The sequence below is a fragment of the Acipenser ruthenus genome, chromosome 2, assembly GCF_902713425.1.
Source record: "Acipenser ruthenus chromosome 2, fAciRut3.2 maternal haplotype, whole genome shotgun sequence".
Classification (NCBI taxonomy): Eukaryota; Metazoa; Chordata; class Actinopteri; order Acipenseriformes; family Acipenseridae; genus Acipenser; species Acipenser ruthenus.
Genome location: NC_081190.1, coordinates 21,263,240 through 21,278,510, shown reverse-complemented (window position 1 = coordinate 21,278,510; position 15,271 = coordinate 21,263,240). Strand labels below are relative to the sequence as shown.

Sequence of the window (15,271 nt, the reverse complement as noted above, 5' to 3'; positions counted from 1 at the left end):
TATAAAATCTTTTGGTGTTTTAAAAAGTAATCTGTATAGTTGTTTCCACAGTCTCTTTAGGCTTGTTAGTGTTTATATATTAATGTTACTGTATCAAATATTCAAGGTAAGTATGAAGCCAGCAGGATACTAATGTTATATTGCTCTGTGGCGTATGATTCTTTTTTTTAGCAGCATTGTGTATTTAAAAAAAATTCAAACCATCTGCCATTATTGAATTTTTTTTTCTCTCCTAGGTATCAGTTTCTCCTGCAAGTCAAACAAGATGTCCTTCAAGGCCGTCTGCCCTGCCCTTTCAATATCGCGGCACAACTGGGTGCTTATGCCATCCAGTGTAGGTGTATATTATATTATAACATTAAACCCTGTGAAAGATGAAGTTGCTCTGCTAGTTTGCTTGTGATTTATCATGCAGTCCATTATGAATTAAATGCAAATCTTATGTGAAAGATATGTAAGAGTTTGCATACTGCATACCTTTAGTTGTAAAATACCTAGTGATTGGCTGATATGTTTACATGACAGGAGAACAAGAAAGGGTTCCACTATCTAAGCTGAGCACCCATATGACACTATCATGTATGGATGCCTGAGATACAAATTCAGAAGCAGACTTCAAACATAAATCATTTAGTCAGCTCAGCTTGTGATATTAGACTCCGATCTGCATTAATCCAGCCCGGTTTTATGTGGTTGTGATTACAACAGCTTAGTTGGTGTCATTAGAAGAATGGGTTGAAACAAACTCCTGGACTGCCATCTAAATAAACACCCATATAATTTATGGTGTGTGTAGTTTAGCCTGCTGTTTGACCACATGGGAAATGACAATAATGTTAATGTGTTTTTTCTTTATCCTTCTTACCAGCTGAACTTGGAGATTATGATCCCTATAAACACACAGCAGGCTATGTGTCAGAATATCGCTTTGTCCCAGATCAGAAAGAGGAGCTTGAGGAAGCAATTGAACGGATTCACAAAACTGTAACGTAAGGCATATTTGACATGTAAAGGTCTTAACTGGCTTTTAATCTCAACCACATTTGTAATCGAAGTAAAAGTATTGGATATTTAAGATGCCATGTGAATCCAGTCAAACATCTGTGCTTTTTAATCTTTAGATATATTTTGTAATAAAGCTAAATTGTTTATATAATCAGTTGTTATGAAAGTGGCTTTTGCTTATAGTCTTCAACTGCCAGATCTACAGAAGAGCCCTAGGGCAAAGCATTTTAATCTTTAGCTGTATTTTGTAATAAAGCTAAAATAAATATATAATCAATTATGAAAGTTGCTTTTGTTTATAGTCTTCAATTGCCAGATCACTATAGCTTAGCATATACATGCATTTTTGTATAGATACTTTTTTTAAATGGGAAACTTTCCAGAAGACTGCTGATAGGTTAATGCAAGTTAGTTATTATGTACAATGGGTTATGATGCTCAATAGGTTTTGTCACGGTTACCAAATTATGTAGATAAATAAAGAAGCGACTGGTGACTAGTAAGGGACAAAGACGTCTGCAGCATTATAACTTCTGAAAGGTCACTCATTATGGACAAGAAGTCAGGTAAAAACGAGCTGTATCAACAGGAACAGTGCCACATTTTAAGGACACCCCTTTACAGATAAGATACCTTTTCTAAAGGTTTTCATTGGACTTGTTAATATGGTCTTTAAAACGACAGAAACTGAATTTGTCTTTTTTTTTTCAACTATTACTGGGAGTAATGTGATTCCAGTACCAAAGGATACTAGACATGTTCATAATAATATAGCAGCCTTTGAACCCTTAAGCTAAAACCAGGATCCAAGTGTAATTCAAGCTGTTCATTTTATACTATTGAAAGACCCTGTCAAAGAAATACAATGGTGACCTGTGCTCACCCTTCTCACCTGTTTGGCATGTTAAAAAAAAGTATTTTGAAAAAATAGATTAGTGGCAGGGTGACAAGACTGGTATGAATGGCCTCTGTTGTGCTGGTATTACCGCATACACTCTAGCCAAGTGATTAACCGAAATTCCGAGACAGTGAGGGATTCTGCATGGCCCTGTTTGTTTGTGGTTTCTCCATTGTCTCAAATTATCAATAATCACTTTCGTATTTGTGGATACAGAATGCTCATTATGTTATAACAGACCACTCTGGAGTAACCAGGTATGATGCATCAGCCGGCAAACTGCAAAAACAAAAACAATAACATAGATTTATACTGTGTTGAAAATCGAAAAAGCAAAAGTAGGTTAACAGTTGTGCTGGTTAATTATTCTTAAAAAAAAAGCTGTACAGCCAAATCATTTACTGCTAACGTGTATTTTCAACTTTGCAAAAACCTTCACTTGTCTGTTTTGTAGAACAGTCTATGCAGGCCACTTTGCAGGAACATCTTCTAGCCGGGGGCTGTATACCTCTGCAAAGCAGAAAGGTGGCCTACTTACAGAATAGGGTTTTTTTAAGGGAGTTGTTTAGTTACCCCATATTGAACCTGTGGTTCCCACATCTTTCAAGCAGTGTAGGATTACACTAAGTATGCATCTTATTTTTAAAATAGAATAAAATAGTTTTTGCAGTCAGTTTATATAGCAAATGTATATGGACCTGGGCTGTTTGACAAGAGTGGGCCTTATTTGTGTCTCATCTGAAGGACAGCAGTCCCAGTTTGTTGATATATCAAACTTAGTGATTCTTTGATCTCACTTTCTATAATTATACTCTCTTTATATATTTTCATTTAACTCTTAATTGACATTTGACTTTGACAAATGCATATGGCATTTTCATTAAATTGGGCTATTTGCCTTAAATGAAGTCCCCCCCCAGTTTTTGTTTCACATAATCCACTCTCAAGTAGAAGAACACAGCTGTGATTTTGCAAGGTACTCTTACAGTTTGATCATGCTTGTACTCTTTGCGCATTACCGCGCTTGACGATAAATTAGAATAGTTTAGTACACTTTGCAATGCTTTTACCATAATAAACTTTTAAGAGGGTAATGTGATTATTACTTGTTACTTTCCTTGCGCTCAGGTTTCTTGAACTCAGATCTCAGAATTCTGTAGTGCTTGGTACGCAACCTGAGATTCAGCAGAGATGAACAGAGCCCTTGTGGAAGCTGCACTAGTTTTCTCAGGGGCCGCTTTAGCCTTGCCAATTTCTGATGATGTTAGAAGCAGGCGTGCCATTTCTCATGTTAAGGTGACATTTTCCACTTTGTACTTAGCCATCCAATCTAGAGCTGATGTCAAGAACTGATTAAAAGGTTAATTTTGTTTGACTCAATCCCCCAAGTTCCTGGGTATTGACATAAATAACTTCTTTGTCGTTTTATTGTTTTATATTAATTCTAAAAATGCTTGAAAACTGTTACTTTCTATGTACATTTTAGATATAAGGAATTACTTTCCACATAGCTGAAGACAAATGACTTCCGAAAGCTGTTTAGGGTTTACACACTTGGCACTGGAAGATTTTTCAGTGGAGTTTTCTGAAATGTAATATGCAGGGTGACAGCTTATAATAGACGGAAATGACGGATTGTGTTCACAGCAGATTATCCTTGTTACAAACCACAACAATGCGTAAAATAAATCTAAATAAGTATATAAAATATCAAGAAAGCTAATAGCAGTCCCAAATTAATTAATTGGCATTTTTTTTCAAGCCGTTGAATATGCTGTGTGTAATAATAACCAAAGCAAATGCATACTTGTGGTTTGTGTAAACATTTGTTCAAGCTTGGTTAAGGATTTCTTTGTGTTAACAAATAATTGCTTAGATACTCATAGTTATTTTGCTAATATATTATAAAATGAAATGCCAAGAGCTTGGGATTAAGAAGATTAGCTTGAAAATAATAAAGCGTAGCTATCCCAAACAAATGTGATACCCATATAATTATATAAAAACCAGTAGTACAAGTGAAGTTGACTTCCTTTACTGGAATGGCTGCTGGAACAATGAATGAGATGGTCACGCAGGACTCTTTATTATTGTTAAACTTTGCAGTTATTTATTTATTTTTTTTATATGGTAGCAATTTCCAGTCAAATAAATGGATCAGGTCTGCAGTGATATATTTGTATGCCTCCTATCAACATTTGCATTATTACTGAGTGTTTAATGCCATTATCAGAGCTTTTTCACTGACTCCGGCACTTTGGAATCTAATTCTAGGTTTTTGTTTAAAATCAAAAAAGGCAAATATGAGGCATCCACACGTAATATTTTTTGTACTGACAAAGTCGAACCACCTTTGGACCACTCATTGGACAATCTGAAAGTGGTCTTTGTCGACAGGTGTTCTTAATAGCTAGCTTTACATGGCAAATGTGTTTAACAGGGATTCTTTTGAGTGGTCACTAGATAGTCCTTTATAAGTAATCTGGTTTGACTGTATACAAATAAATAAACCGCAGTTTCCTTTAATTTTTACTGCTTTGTGTTTTTATTGTTATAATATCTGTATCTGTTAAAGAACTTTGATTTATGCATTCACCTCAGTAATAGGTTTATAGGTTCTCTATACAATGTGCATGATGTTAATGATAGCATAGTAACAGTTGGTACTCCTCGTTTGCAATGAGCACCCTTGAGGTCTGAGTATGTCTGTCTGTCGGTCAATCGATCACACTCTACAAAGTGAGCACGATAATTGCTTTTCTCCAAACTTTTATCATAGACTCCCAGTCTCCTGTACATCTTTCAGATTGCATCTGGGTATGATCTGATAAACTGATAGACACCTACACATGAATGCAGTCCAAGATTATGGGGACCCGCTGTATGTCTGTGTGTGGGTTTATTCCTTGTAGAGTTAAAAATTAACAGTTTTGAAAAGCCAGTGAACTGCAAATAGATTAAAACCTTTTTTTTTTTCCAGAGGTCAAGTTCCTGCAGAGGCTGAGGCTCATTATTTAGGAGTCGCTAAAACACTGGATATGTATGGAGTGGACCTCCACCCTGTATTTGTAAGCCATTCCATTGTGGAAATATTATTTGAAGTTAACAGCAAAACCATACAGGAAAATGTCAATAAATGCAAAAAGGAATGTGTCTATACATGACTGAAGAATCCTAGCAATTAGGCTAGTTACATGAGTAGCAGTTTCCGTCATTCAGAATTGATGGTTTTGTTTACCTGTAGAGAATTCTGGACAGTAATTAAAACACTGATGTTGAGTTGAAAGTTTTAAGTAAATATATATCATCTAAAAGTACCTGCTAAATAAAGACTTTCATTGATTAATGTTTACATTCCAGGGAGAAAACCAGTCAGAATATTTTTTAGGGTTAACGCCCATCGGAGTTGTTGTGTACAAGAATAAAAATCAAGTCGGAAAGTATTTCTGGTGAGTGTATTTATTTGCAGTACTATTCAAATACCTTTTGGCTTGATTTTATTTTTCATATGAATTGTATTTTTTTTTAATTTCAGGCCAAGAATTACAAAGGTTCATTTCAAGGAAACGCAGTTTGAACTCCGGGTGCTAGGAAAAGATGTAAGATTTATATTTTTCTTTAAAACATGTTGGAATGTAAATTCCTGAATGAATAATGTTCTAAATAGTGTGAAAATATCAATACTATAGACTACATGGAAATCCATTCAGCAACTATGAGGAAAATGAGCTATGCTACAATTGAAATGTAGTATTTTTATTTTCAAAGAGTAAGGGAGCACTTAAAGAAAAACAGAGTGGAGATTTGTATTTTTATATGTCATGCGAACAATTCTTGTTGAAACCACTTGTGTTTCTGATAATTGCTGCGCTAAAAATAATATTTTAATAAAAGAAAACAAGAAACAATAAAACAATGCACTCCTTCACTCTTCAGCTTCTTCTGAACCTCTTATCCAGGTTATTAACACCTTGATTTTGTGTAAACTTGAGCTGTTGCTGTCTCCAGAGACACCTTTGGAAATTAGACAGTTCCAAAAACATTTGGTAGGGTATTGTTACCTATTATATGAGAATAGTACACATTAGCCTGTAATCAGCAAACCCATATATGGTTATGATGTGATTCAGTTATATGGCTTGTGGTTCCATATAAACCAGCACAAGCCTTGTACAGCTTGCACTTATCTAATAGCGACTTCAAAATAGACTTTGATGTGATAGCCAGGGAGAATTTGGGTTGTACACATTCAAAGAAGAGAAAAATCAGCAAGTGCACCTTACTCACAAATGAACTAATCCTATCCGCTGATGTAGTTTGATATCAAATGAATTACTGTGGGAGTAAGATAAACAAAAATCCCACAATAGTCTGTGTGAAGAAAGCATTGCACACACTATTTGGTTAAAAAATGTTTACTAAACACTACAGTATATGGTTATGGTGTTTGCCGATGCTTCCTAGTTTGTACTGAACTAGGTCTGAAAGCTGAGAAATGATTGATCAGTTGTTAAGAGGTAGATGATTTGAACATATTTGTAAACAACGCAATTTTAATATATATTTCATAAGGCAGGAGCCAGGCCTCCGTAAAGGGACTACTAGATAAAGTGCTTGTGACTTTAGCAACAGAATAGGGGTCTCCCCTTGACTACTTGGAGAACCGCCCTTGCTGAGGTGAAGCCGAACTGATCGACCTCCAAGGCCGGGAAGCGAGGAACTTCCCCCAAGGTGAAACTAAGGTATGATGGAGGACAAACTAAGGTCTCCCTGGCTTACTGAGACGTCTAATTGAGAGAGGTCACACTCGGTGCAGGGAGAACAAAAGCGCTGGAAAAGAGAATAAAGAAATAAACACATAAAGAGGGCCAGGGGTCCACACAGCTGCAAGAGCCACCTTCGATAAGTTGAGTCAATGACTAGCTCGAAAGTTGGGAGCAAGCGTTGCTCTCCGAAGGGGGAGATTGGGTGCAAATGAATAAATTTAAGCAGGAGAATGGGAAATTAAATGAAGTTAGCTTTTTGGCTGGGGGTCCCCTCTGACCAGTGGGAACCTTCCTCTCGGAGGGCGAGACGACGTTGTCGGCCTCTAAGGTTGGGAAGTGAGCTAGTGATTCATTCAATTTTTTTTTTTTTATTATTATTAAAACTAATCTAACCGCTTGGCGGAGAGGACCCCCCCCCCCCCCCCCCCCCCCCCCGTTTTTTGTGGGAGGAAACCTCTGGTGGTCCTGGCAGAGACGTGGCCCCCACCAGGCATGCTAGCAATACTTTGTTGAGCGGAAATAATATCAAGGAGAGAAGAGCAAACGTATGATTCCACTGCAGAGGAAGACCAACGCCACATTATTTTAATTAAGGACTGGTTGATTTTAACTTTGTCTGCTGATGTTGCTGAACCTATATGGAATGAAAGGGAGAATACAATTGGGGAGGAAGACCAGCTTTAGAAATGAGCTGAAGACAGAAGATTGCAAATGTATGAATTTTGTTGAAAACCAGTTAACTGAGTGGAGGAATGGGTAGAGGGAAAGGTTGAGCTGAGGGAGCCAGATGTCTGAATTGAGCGATCTCAAGTAAGGCTGTGGGTTTAAGCTGAGGAGGGAGATTTTTGATTTGTGGTGAAAACTTTTTTTCGGTGGATTATTTGTTGAAGGAAGACAGCCAGAAGGAGAGAAAAAATCTTCATCTGAGTCAGATGAAAACGAAAACTGCCTCGGGTGAGTAGTGATTTTGAACAGATTGAAAACAAAGTTTTTTGTTTTAAGACAAAGCAAGACAAGAATTAGGACAGTTTAAATAGGGTGACTGACAGGTATTTTAGTGGGATGACACAAGCGAGGAGCCCCAGCTCCAGTCTCCTGAAATACACCAAGATTCTACACACACACACACACACACACACACATATATATATATATATATATATATATATATATAAATACCGTATTACTTTGAATTAACCGCTGTCTGCAGCCTCGGAGGAAGAAGCACCAGAAAAGGGGGAGGAGGTGATGAAGGTGCCTCCATCTCAGCCCTGGCCACCACCCCAGAGAGCGTGTCCGGCGCAGGTCAGTGTGGTCCCTGAACCCCTGCCAGAGTGCCCGGACCGCCAGCCACTGGACCTAGAGACCAGGCCAGAGCACCATCAGGCACAGTCCCTTGTCTGGCCCCCTGCTTCACTTCCCCTGAAGCCGCAGACGTCGTGTCGCAGTGGACAGACGTCGCTTGGGCTCCCCATGCCTGTTGCTGTGCTCCCCCTGGCGGCTCAGTTCACTGCACCAGGAACAAGCCTCGAGCCTCTTCCTGTTGCTGCTCCCGCCAGCTCACCGGCCTGCACACCTGTCGCCCCTGTCACCCTGTCACCCTGTTTGGGTCCCTCGTCACCGTGTCGCTGTCTCTGCCCTGAAGCGCCGGAGGGACCAACCCATTCTCAAGCCCACCCGAAGGATCAGGAGAAGATGGGACTCTATGGACTTGAGGGTGGGTGGTTGTGTTTTGGGGGGAGGTGGCCATGTAACGGCCAATCAGTGCTGCGCACTTAAGGGGGAGGATGTGTAGCACAGGTTTTTGGACTCAGGGGAGCCCTGTGCAGGCATGTATTCAGAGGCTTGCTCACTGCTGCTTGTTTGTTATTTTTCTTTATCAATAGTTTGTATTGACGCTTGAAAAGAAAGAAAGTGGTTAAGATCAGGTTAACTTAGTTCAGCGAGAACGGACTCGTTCTGTTTCACAGAACATGCTTTTTTGGTTCACTGCACTGCCGCTGTGCACCTGCATTGCTGTGCCTATCTTTCCCTTGTGGATTACAAACTAATGAAGCATGAAGATTTAATTTGGACGCTAAAACTCAGAAGATTTCATTGCTACAGTTTAATCATTTTTTCTTGCTGGACGGCTAACTTGGATATTATTTTTTAAATACGCATATATTTTTCTACTGAGCTTGTAGCCACGTCTTGTATTTTTTTGTTTTTGTTGTACTGGACGATTGCTTTAAACAAGCGGAACATTGCAACCTTACGGTCAATTAATTCATGGGGGATGAAGTTTAAATGTACGCTTTCCAGTTAATATTCATTCGAATTAATTGTTTGTTGTGGTTGTTGCATTGAAGTGCAAGTGCAAGTGCTACGTTTGTTTGTTTTTTGTTTTGTTTGTTTTTTTGCAAGCTTGATTTCATGATTTCATTGGAGTGCAAATAGTTGTTCTTGTGTTAAGCAAATATTGCAAGTTTTGTGTTTTTTTCGCTGTCAATCAATCCTTCTGTACTTAAATATTTTAGATATTCTTATATTTGGCACAGTATCTAGTTCTAATTTCTGGGAACGTGTATAGTTGACTATAGGCTAAGGGCTGATTGTTACACCGTGACCCTGCAGCAGAGCGCTTCTGTGGAAACAGCGCACCTCCACTGACATTGTTGTGGACAAATCCTTGTTGCCCTCATTGCCAGAGCAAATGCTTTTAATTTCTCTCAAATCAAAACGCAAACATCTCAAGATTTGGCGAAAATGTTTCCGTAACATTGTCTATATATAAAAAAAAAAAAAACTCCCAGGTTTGTTTACATCCAGGAGCTGTCACGTAAAACACAGACTCAGTTTCAATGAATTACAGCCAGACCACACCACCCCCCACATTCCATTGAAATACATTTAAAAAAAAGTGCTGTATTGTAATAAGCATCAAAATTAGTTAATTTTTGTTTTCTGTTTCACTAAACTTACCAGCTGTTTCAATAACAAATGACAAAATAAAAAATAAAAAAATTATACCCGAATCTCGCCCTCACAAGGTCGACCTTTTACTCAAGCGAATGCGGTAATTTAAATCCTTTCCTTAGCCGATTTAGATTATGCTACCTCTTCACAAAAATTACAGTTTTCTTGTTGTATGTTACAGTTCTTTAGCAGCAAGCTCAAGAATAGGTTAGTAAAAACTATAGTAAGTAACCTTTTTGCTGACGTACCTGCATGCAACTATGAAACCTAAAGATTGGGGACAGCAAGCATTCTTATATATTTACCTACCCCCAACCCCCCGTCCCATTCTTCTCTCGTCTGTGCTACCATAGCTACAATGTTGTGCTCACAACTTGTTGAATCCAGTTTTGCACAGAACTGGGAGGACTGCAGATTGTCACAATTCATGTTGGGGTGTATGATAAGCAAGGCTGAACCAAGCTTTTTTTTTCTGCGAAATATCCTGTTTGTGTTTAATAACCTATTGATCTGGTGGACACTGAAGAGAGTATGCTTCTACCACACATACACACAGTCATTTCATGGACATTTTAACATGAACCATATGTAATATCAAATCTTGTCAGATGTATTGCTAGCTGCATGATCACTGGCATAAGCCATAGTGCTGTAGGCTGCAAGAATCTTTCATTCTATTGGGTTTTCTTAATTATCCTGATGACTCTGACCTGACCTGAAACTGTGCTTTAAAGGGCTACATTAACTCAGTCAGAGGGAGATAAAAACAAACAAGATATCTATACCACAGACACACCTTAATCAATCTGTCCGGTCATACTTAATGTAATCCCATTAAAAAAAAAGAAGTAATTAACTATCATTTACAATGTTGGCTATAATACATTTACAGCAGGCTAAAGGGACAGCATCTATTTCATAATAACATTATAGTGTGCCATCTTAGTCTGTAGTCCAAACACAATTCCTGATCTTCAGGACTGGAGCTGTTTTTTTAGTTGTAGCATTCTGCATTTATTTCAGTTATATGTGCTAGTGTAGTCGAATTTGGATTTGTGTAAATTAACCAGATGAGCAGATGTAGAGACTCAGCAGTGTTTTTGGTGAAGGGGGTGATAGGTTATAACTGCACCTTCTGGGACATCAAGGACTGCTGTGTCTTCAGGGAGTTGTGAACCTCCCAAAAAAAAACAATACTGCTGAACAGTCTGTATATTGACTGAAGCAATTCTGTGCTTCTAGTTTAAAAATAAAAACATCCAGAGCTAATTGCATAGTCTGATACTGTAGATTCCAGACACTACACCAAAGACAATAATGAAATAAAAGGCAAACTCATATTCCACAGAACAGCACAAAGACAATAGACTGGATGAATGTTTAAAGATGTATACCACTTAGAAATCATCCACATGGCAGTTCACCTTCAGTGATCCAAAAAAACTGACTTTGTGGGACAATAACTACTCCGTTATTCATATTAATTCAATAGACCCTTAAATATTTCTAAAACTATGTCAGATTGTTGTGGAAAAGAGTAATGCCTTCTCTGGTGCATCCTTGACGATGTATTTTTTTTAATTTCGCAGTACATATTCAAAAATGAATAGTGAATATTTAAGTATTCCAGATCATTGAACCAATGCATTTTTCATTAAAAAAGAGTATGCAGCTATAGCTTTATCTTCAGACAGGGATGTGAAATATTGAACAAGTGCCACATTGAAATGACTGATTCAGGGGTCTGTAGATAAATAGTGCTTAGTAAGGCATGTCATTTAATTTACGAAGCAGGCAATTAATATCAAATCCAAGACTTAAGTTTGCTACAGTGATTTTTGATGTGCCGTGCTAGATGAGGACAGAGTATTGAAGATTTATTTATTTATTTTTTTAACCGATGATTTAAGTCTTTTGAATCAACCGGATGTTCTCAGGAAAATATTCATTGCTTATTAACGTGCAGAAATCCACTGCAGTCTAGGAATATATCCCATGTCACCTTAGCTGTTATTTACTGTAGATGATGCTGCACAAGAATGCTTTCACAGTAGCACAGAATGAAGCTACAAAAATATGACTTTCTGAAGTACATGTCACAAATATGCGAAAAGATAACCTTTTAAACAGGAGACATTTAGCGACATTTGGTTTAAAAGCTTATGGCTAACTTGTTTTTACCTTACAGTTCATATGAAAGTCTGAACGGGATGTTTATTTGTGACTTAAATTGTGTGGCTGCCCTTGATCTAAATTTGATCCAAACCACTTTATGCATAGTATATTTTCAATGATACAAGAACAGTGAAAATAATTACAATATATATATATATATATATATTCTCATATAATACATTTAAACAAAATCATTGTAAACTATTAGACATTTTAACTGGAATAAAAATGCATTTATATTTGATGATTATACACAGTGCACAATATAATGCTTTCCAATATTCTAAAGGTGTTGAAAGATGTAGCATGGAATGACTTTTCCATTTTTAGTGATTAATGTTGCATTTTCAATGGCAGAATGGCTGACACATGGAGTGCTGTGCTTATTTGATTCATGAGGGTGGCTATAAGCAACACATTCTGCAGTCCTCAGTCCAGGAATAACCACAGTACTCCCAAGCATTTTCACTGTGCATACTCTATGTTTTAGAAGGGTACAGTTTAAAATAATAGTATGCTTTCAGAAATATTAAAATGCTTCTAGCTTTGGCATAGCACTGAATATGGTAGGGTTGTTAGCCCTTGACAATGGCTTACAATCTGTGGAAACCAGACCATACTTCTCAAACTCTTTTTAAATGCCACGCTTGTGTTTTTCAGTGCAATGAGACATCTTTCTTTTTTGAAGCACCAAATAAAACGGCTTGTAAACACCTCTGGAAATGCTGTGTAGAATACCACACATTCTTTAGGTAAGCAAAACAGAATCTCACAACATACAGTACTTAATTAATCCCAGCTGTTATTTTAAATGCCACTGGCACTGAAAATGCTCACGAGAATAAAGTGTAATTTCTGATGTTTATTTTGTTAAATTATGGAATTTTTTTTTTTTTTTTGCACATAAGCATACTAATATTCTAACCATGTATTCATGAGGAACAGCTGCAACCGTGGCTTAATAAGTTCAAGCTGTGCCACAATTGCATAACCCTGCAACAATCACATGCCATTTTCACAAGCTACTGTGCATAGTTACATTAAAGATGCATAAACAAAAATTCCATTGAGGTACCATTATAATAGGAATGTACAACCCTGGAGAAACTTTAACAGAGAATATAGCACGCCACTAGATGACTAGCCATGGCAACACAAACATTTGGAAGAAATACTGAGCAGTGCACAGTGGCCCTGATACAGCAGAACTCTGGTACAGAAGGGTACCATGGTACTGCAATATATTACCAGTGTGTACAGGTACATGCCTTTGTGTTACAATTAGTTTGCCAAAATATAAAAAAATGTTACCTCCACAGTACCATTATAACAATGGCTAATACTGTACCTGCCAAATGTCTTTAATAAACCAGTCACCACAAAGCTCTGTACAGAACAGAGCTAAATTATTAAGAGCAAAGAAACAACGGAGCTCAAAGCCAAACCTAAATAATGGGTTAGCTTTCCTCAGTTTTGAAAAAAATAAATAAAATCCCTTGCAGCATTCAGAACCTTTGATGCATGTATTTTATCGAGGATGACAGATTGCCTTAGGCCCTTTAGAATTGTGTTAGAACAAAGGAAAGGCACTGTACTTAGATAATAATAGTCGTGTTTTGACAAATGATAGAAATATTTGATCATACACCTCCTCATTGTTTTTGATGTTGTTTTATTTTTTTTTTAAGAATGCCAGAAAATGATTCCAACTCCTTGACAAGAAAGTTAACAAAGTTTGGTTCCCTTGGATCGAAACATCGATACAGGTACTGGGAATTCATTTCACTTCACTTTTTAATTAAACTTGTTCTTAAAATAACAGTTTACACAAGTTAGTGCATATATGTGTGGAATGCAGTGTTTAATGCCTTGAAATTCTCCTAATTCTGAGTGTTATCATAACGTAGCAATGCAAAAATACAATTTCATACTTTCTTGCTCATTTATTATTGATAACTGATAGGAAACCTGTTATCATTCATAAGATGTGGCTGGCTTACACTTATGGTTGTCATAAAAACAACTTTGATAAAAGAATGCAAACTGTATGTATCAAAGAGCTAAGGTGGGCCCCTGCAAAGTATGTCTGTCAACTTCATGGTATCATTGTGAGATGTCAGCATGGGTTTTCCACGTTCTCTTATTTTGTGTTCCTTGATGTTTGTTAAAATGTCCTTTCATTTGCTTAAGAGTTGAATGGAAAAATTACAGAAAGTGACATTGTAACGCTATTAACACATCAGTCAATGTTTTTCTCCAGTTATTGAATTGACTAAGGCCTTCAGCATTAATGTTTCTCATCCTGGTAAGATCACAGTCTGGCATTACCTTAGAAACTTACATTGAGATACAAACAGTATTAACACACTGTGACTAGGAGCCCTGCCAACAATCACGGGTGTGGCCATTCTCCAATTAGGTAATTTAATGCTGATTGGAGAATGACCACCTGTATAAAAGGGGAAGAAAGCCTTTGTTTGGTGCTACATATGGTGTCAGATGTGAAATAGCGCCCCCTAGAGGCAGAGGAGTTGGAGCAGGAGCAGAGAAGGCAGGAAGATGAAGGGGCCTTAATATGTGGGGCGTGTCTGGAGTTTGGGCACCACAAAGAGCAGTGCCCATACAAAGACCCCCACTTTGTGATTGTGTACACGAGGGATGTTTAACATTATAAACAGAATATATGTACAGGGTGATTAGAAAGCAAGTTTCCCACATCAATGATATGTGCGTTGAGGGACATTTTAACATGAACCATATGTAATATAAAATCTTGTCAGATGTATTGCTAGCTGCATGATCACTGGCATAAGCCACAGTGCTGTAGGGCTGCAAGAGTCTTTCACGTTCGTTGACATGGTAAACTTAATTTCTAATCACCCTGTATATTGTTCCATTTTTTACTTTACGGCAGCTTGTTCTGGCATTTTCAAGAATCCTTTTTCTGGTTGAGTAGGACTGACCTACTTATGGTTTGGGCATAGAGGCACACTGATTTTTGGATCATTGCACTGGGACTGGCGTGACTAATAATAATTAGAGAATCCACCTGCATACCAAACAATTTTCATCTAGCAATGTACAACCCTAAACTACTGTATAAGTGGCCATTTATTTTAGAGTAAACTAGGGTGGATATGATTTTGATTTTGTGAGCTTTACCAATAGGGTTCATTCATATTTACTGAAACTCCAGTACAGTATGAACTAAGGTACGTTGGGTGCAATAGTAATAGTACTTTAATACGTTTTATTAGGTACAACAGAAAAAAAGCTTGAAGATTTGCCAAATCTCAGACTTAACCTTTAGTGACTTTGATGAACCCTGAATAAGAAATCAGATGATGAAGGGATTTAATATTGCAAGTGTTTGTTTTGGTATGACATAAGTCTAAACAACCACAGTCTCGGCTATGTGCGATATATTACTTGTATCCAATTCATTCATTCCAAGACAGACCACCAAGGA

General features: G+C 37.5%; 1 protein-coding gene across 6 annotated transcripts in view; it reads left to right on the top strand.

The window, feature by feature from the left end:
* Nucleotides 1–15,271, top strand: part of LOC117408793 (band 4.1-like protein 4A) — an 82,986-nt gene that overhangs the window by 52,469 nt on the left and 15,246 nt on the right. For 5 of the 6 annotated variants that reach the window (XM_058991788.1, XM_058991791.1, XM_058991810.1 and 2 more), the window contains exons 6-12: nucleotides 237–334; nucleotides 869–989; nucleotides 4,884–4,971; nucleotides 5,264–5,352; nucleotides 5,439–5,502; nucleotides 12,463–12,554; nucleotides 13,491–13,568. In XM_058991788.1, coding sequence (XP_058847771.1) covers nucleotides 237–334; nucleotides 869–989; nucleotides 4,884–4,971; nucleotides 5,264–5,352; nucleotides 5,439–5,502; nucleotides 12,463–12,554; nucleotides 13,491–13,568 — 630 coding nt within the window. Of the gene's footprint in view, nucleotides 1–236; nucleotides 339–868; nucleotides 990–4,883; nucleotides 4,972–5,263; nucleotides 5,353–5,438; nucleotides 5,503–12,462; nucleotides 12,555–13,490; nucleotides 13,569–15,271 lie in introns of those variants that run through there. The other variant, XM_058991817.1, reaches the window with a different exon arrangement.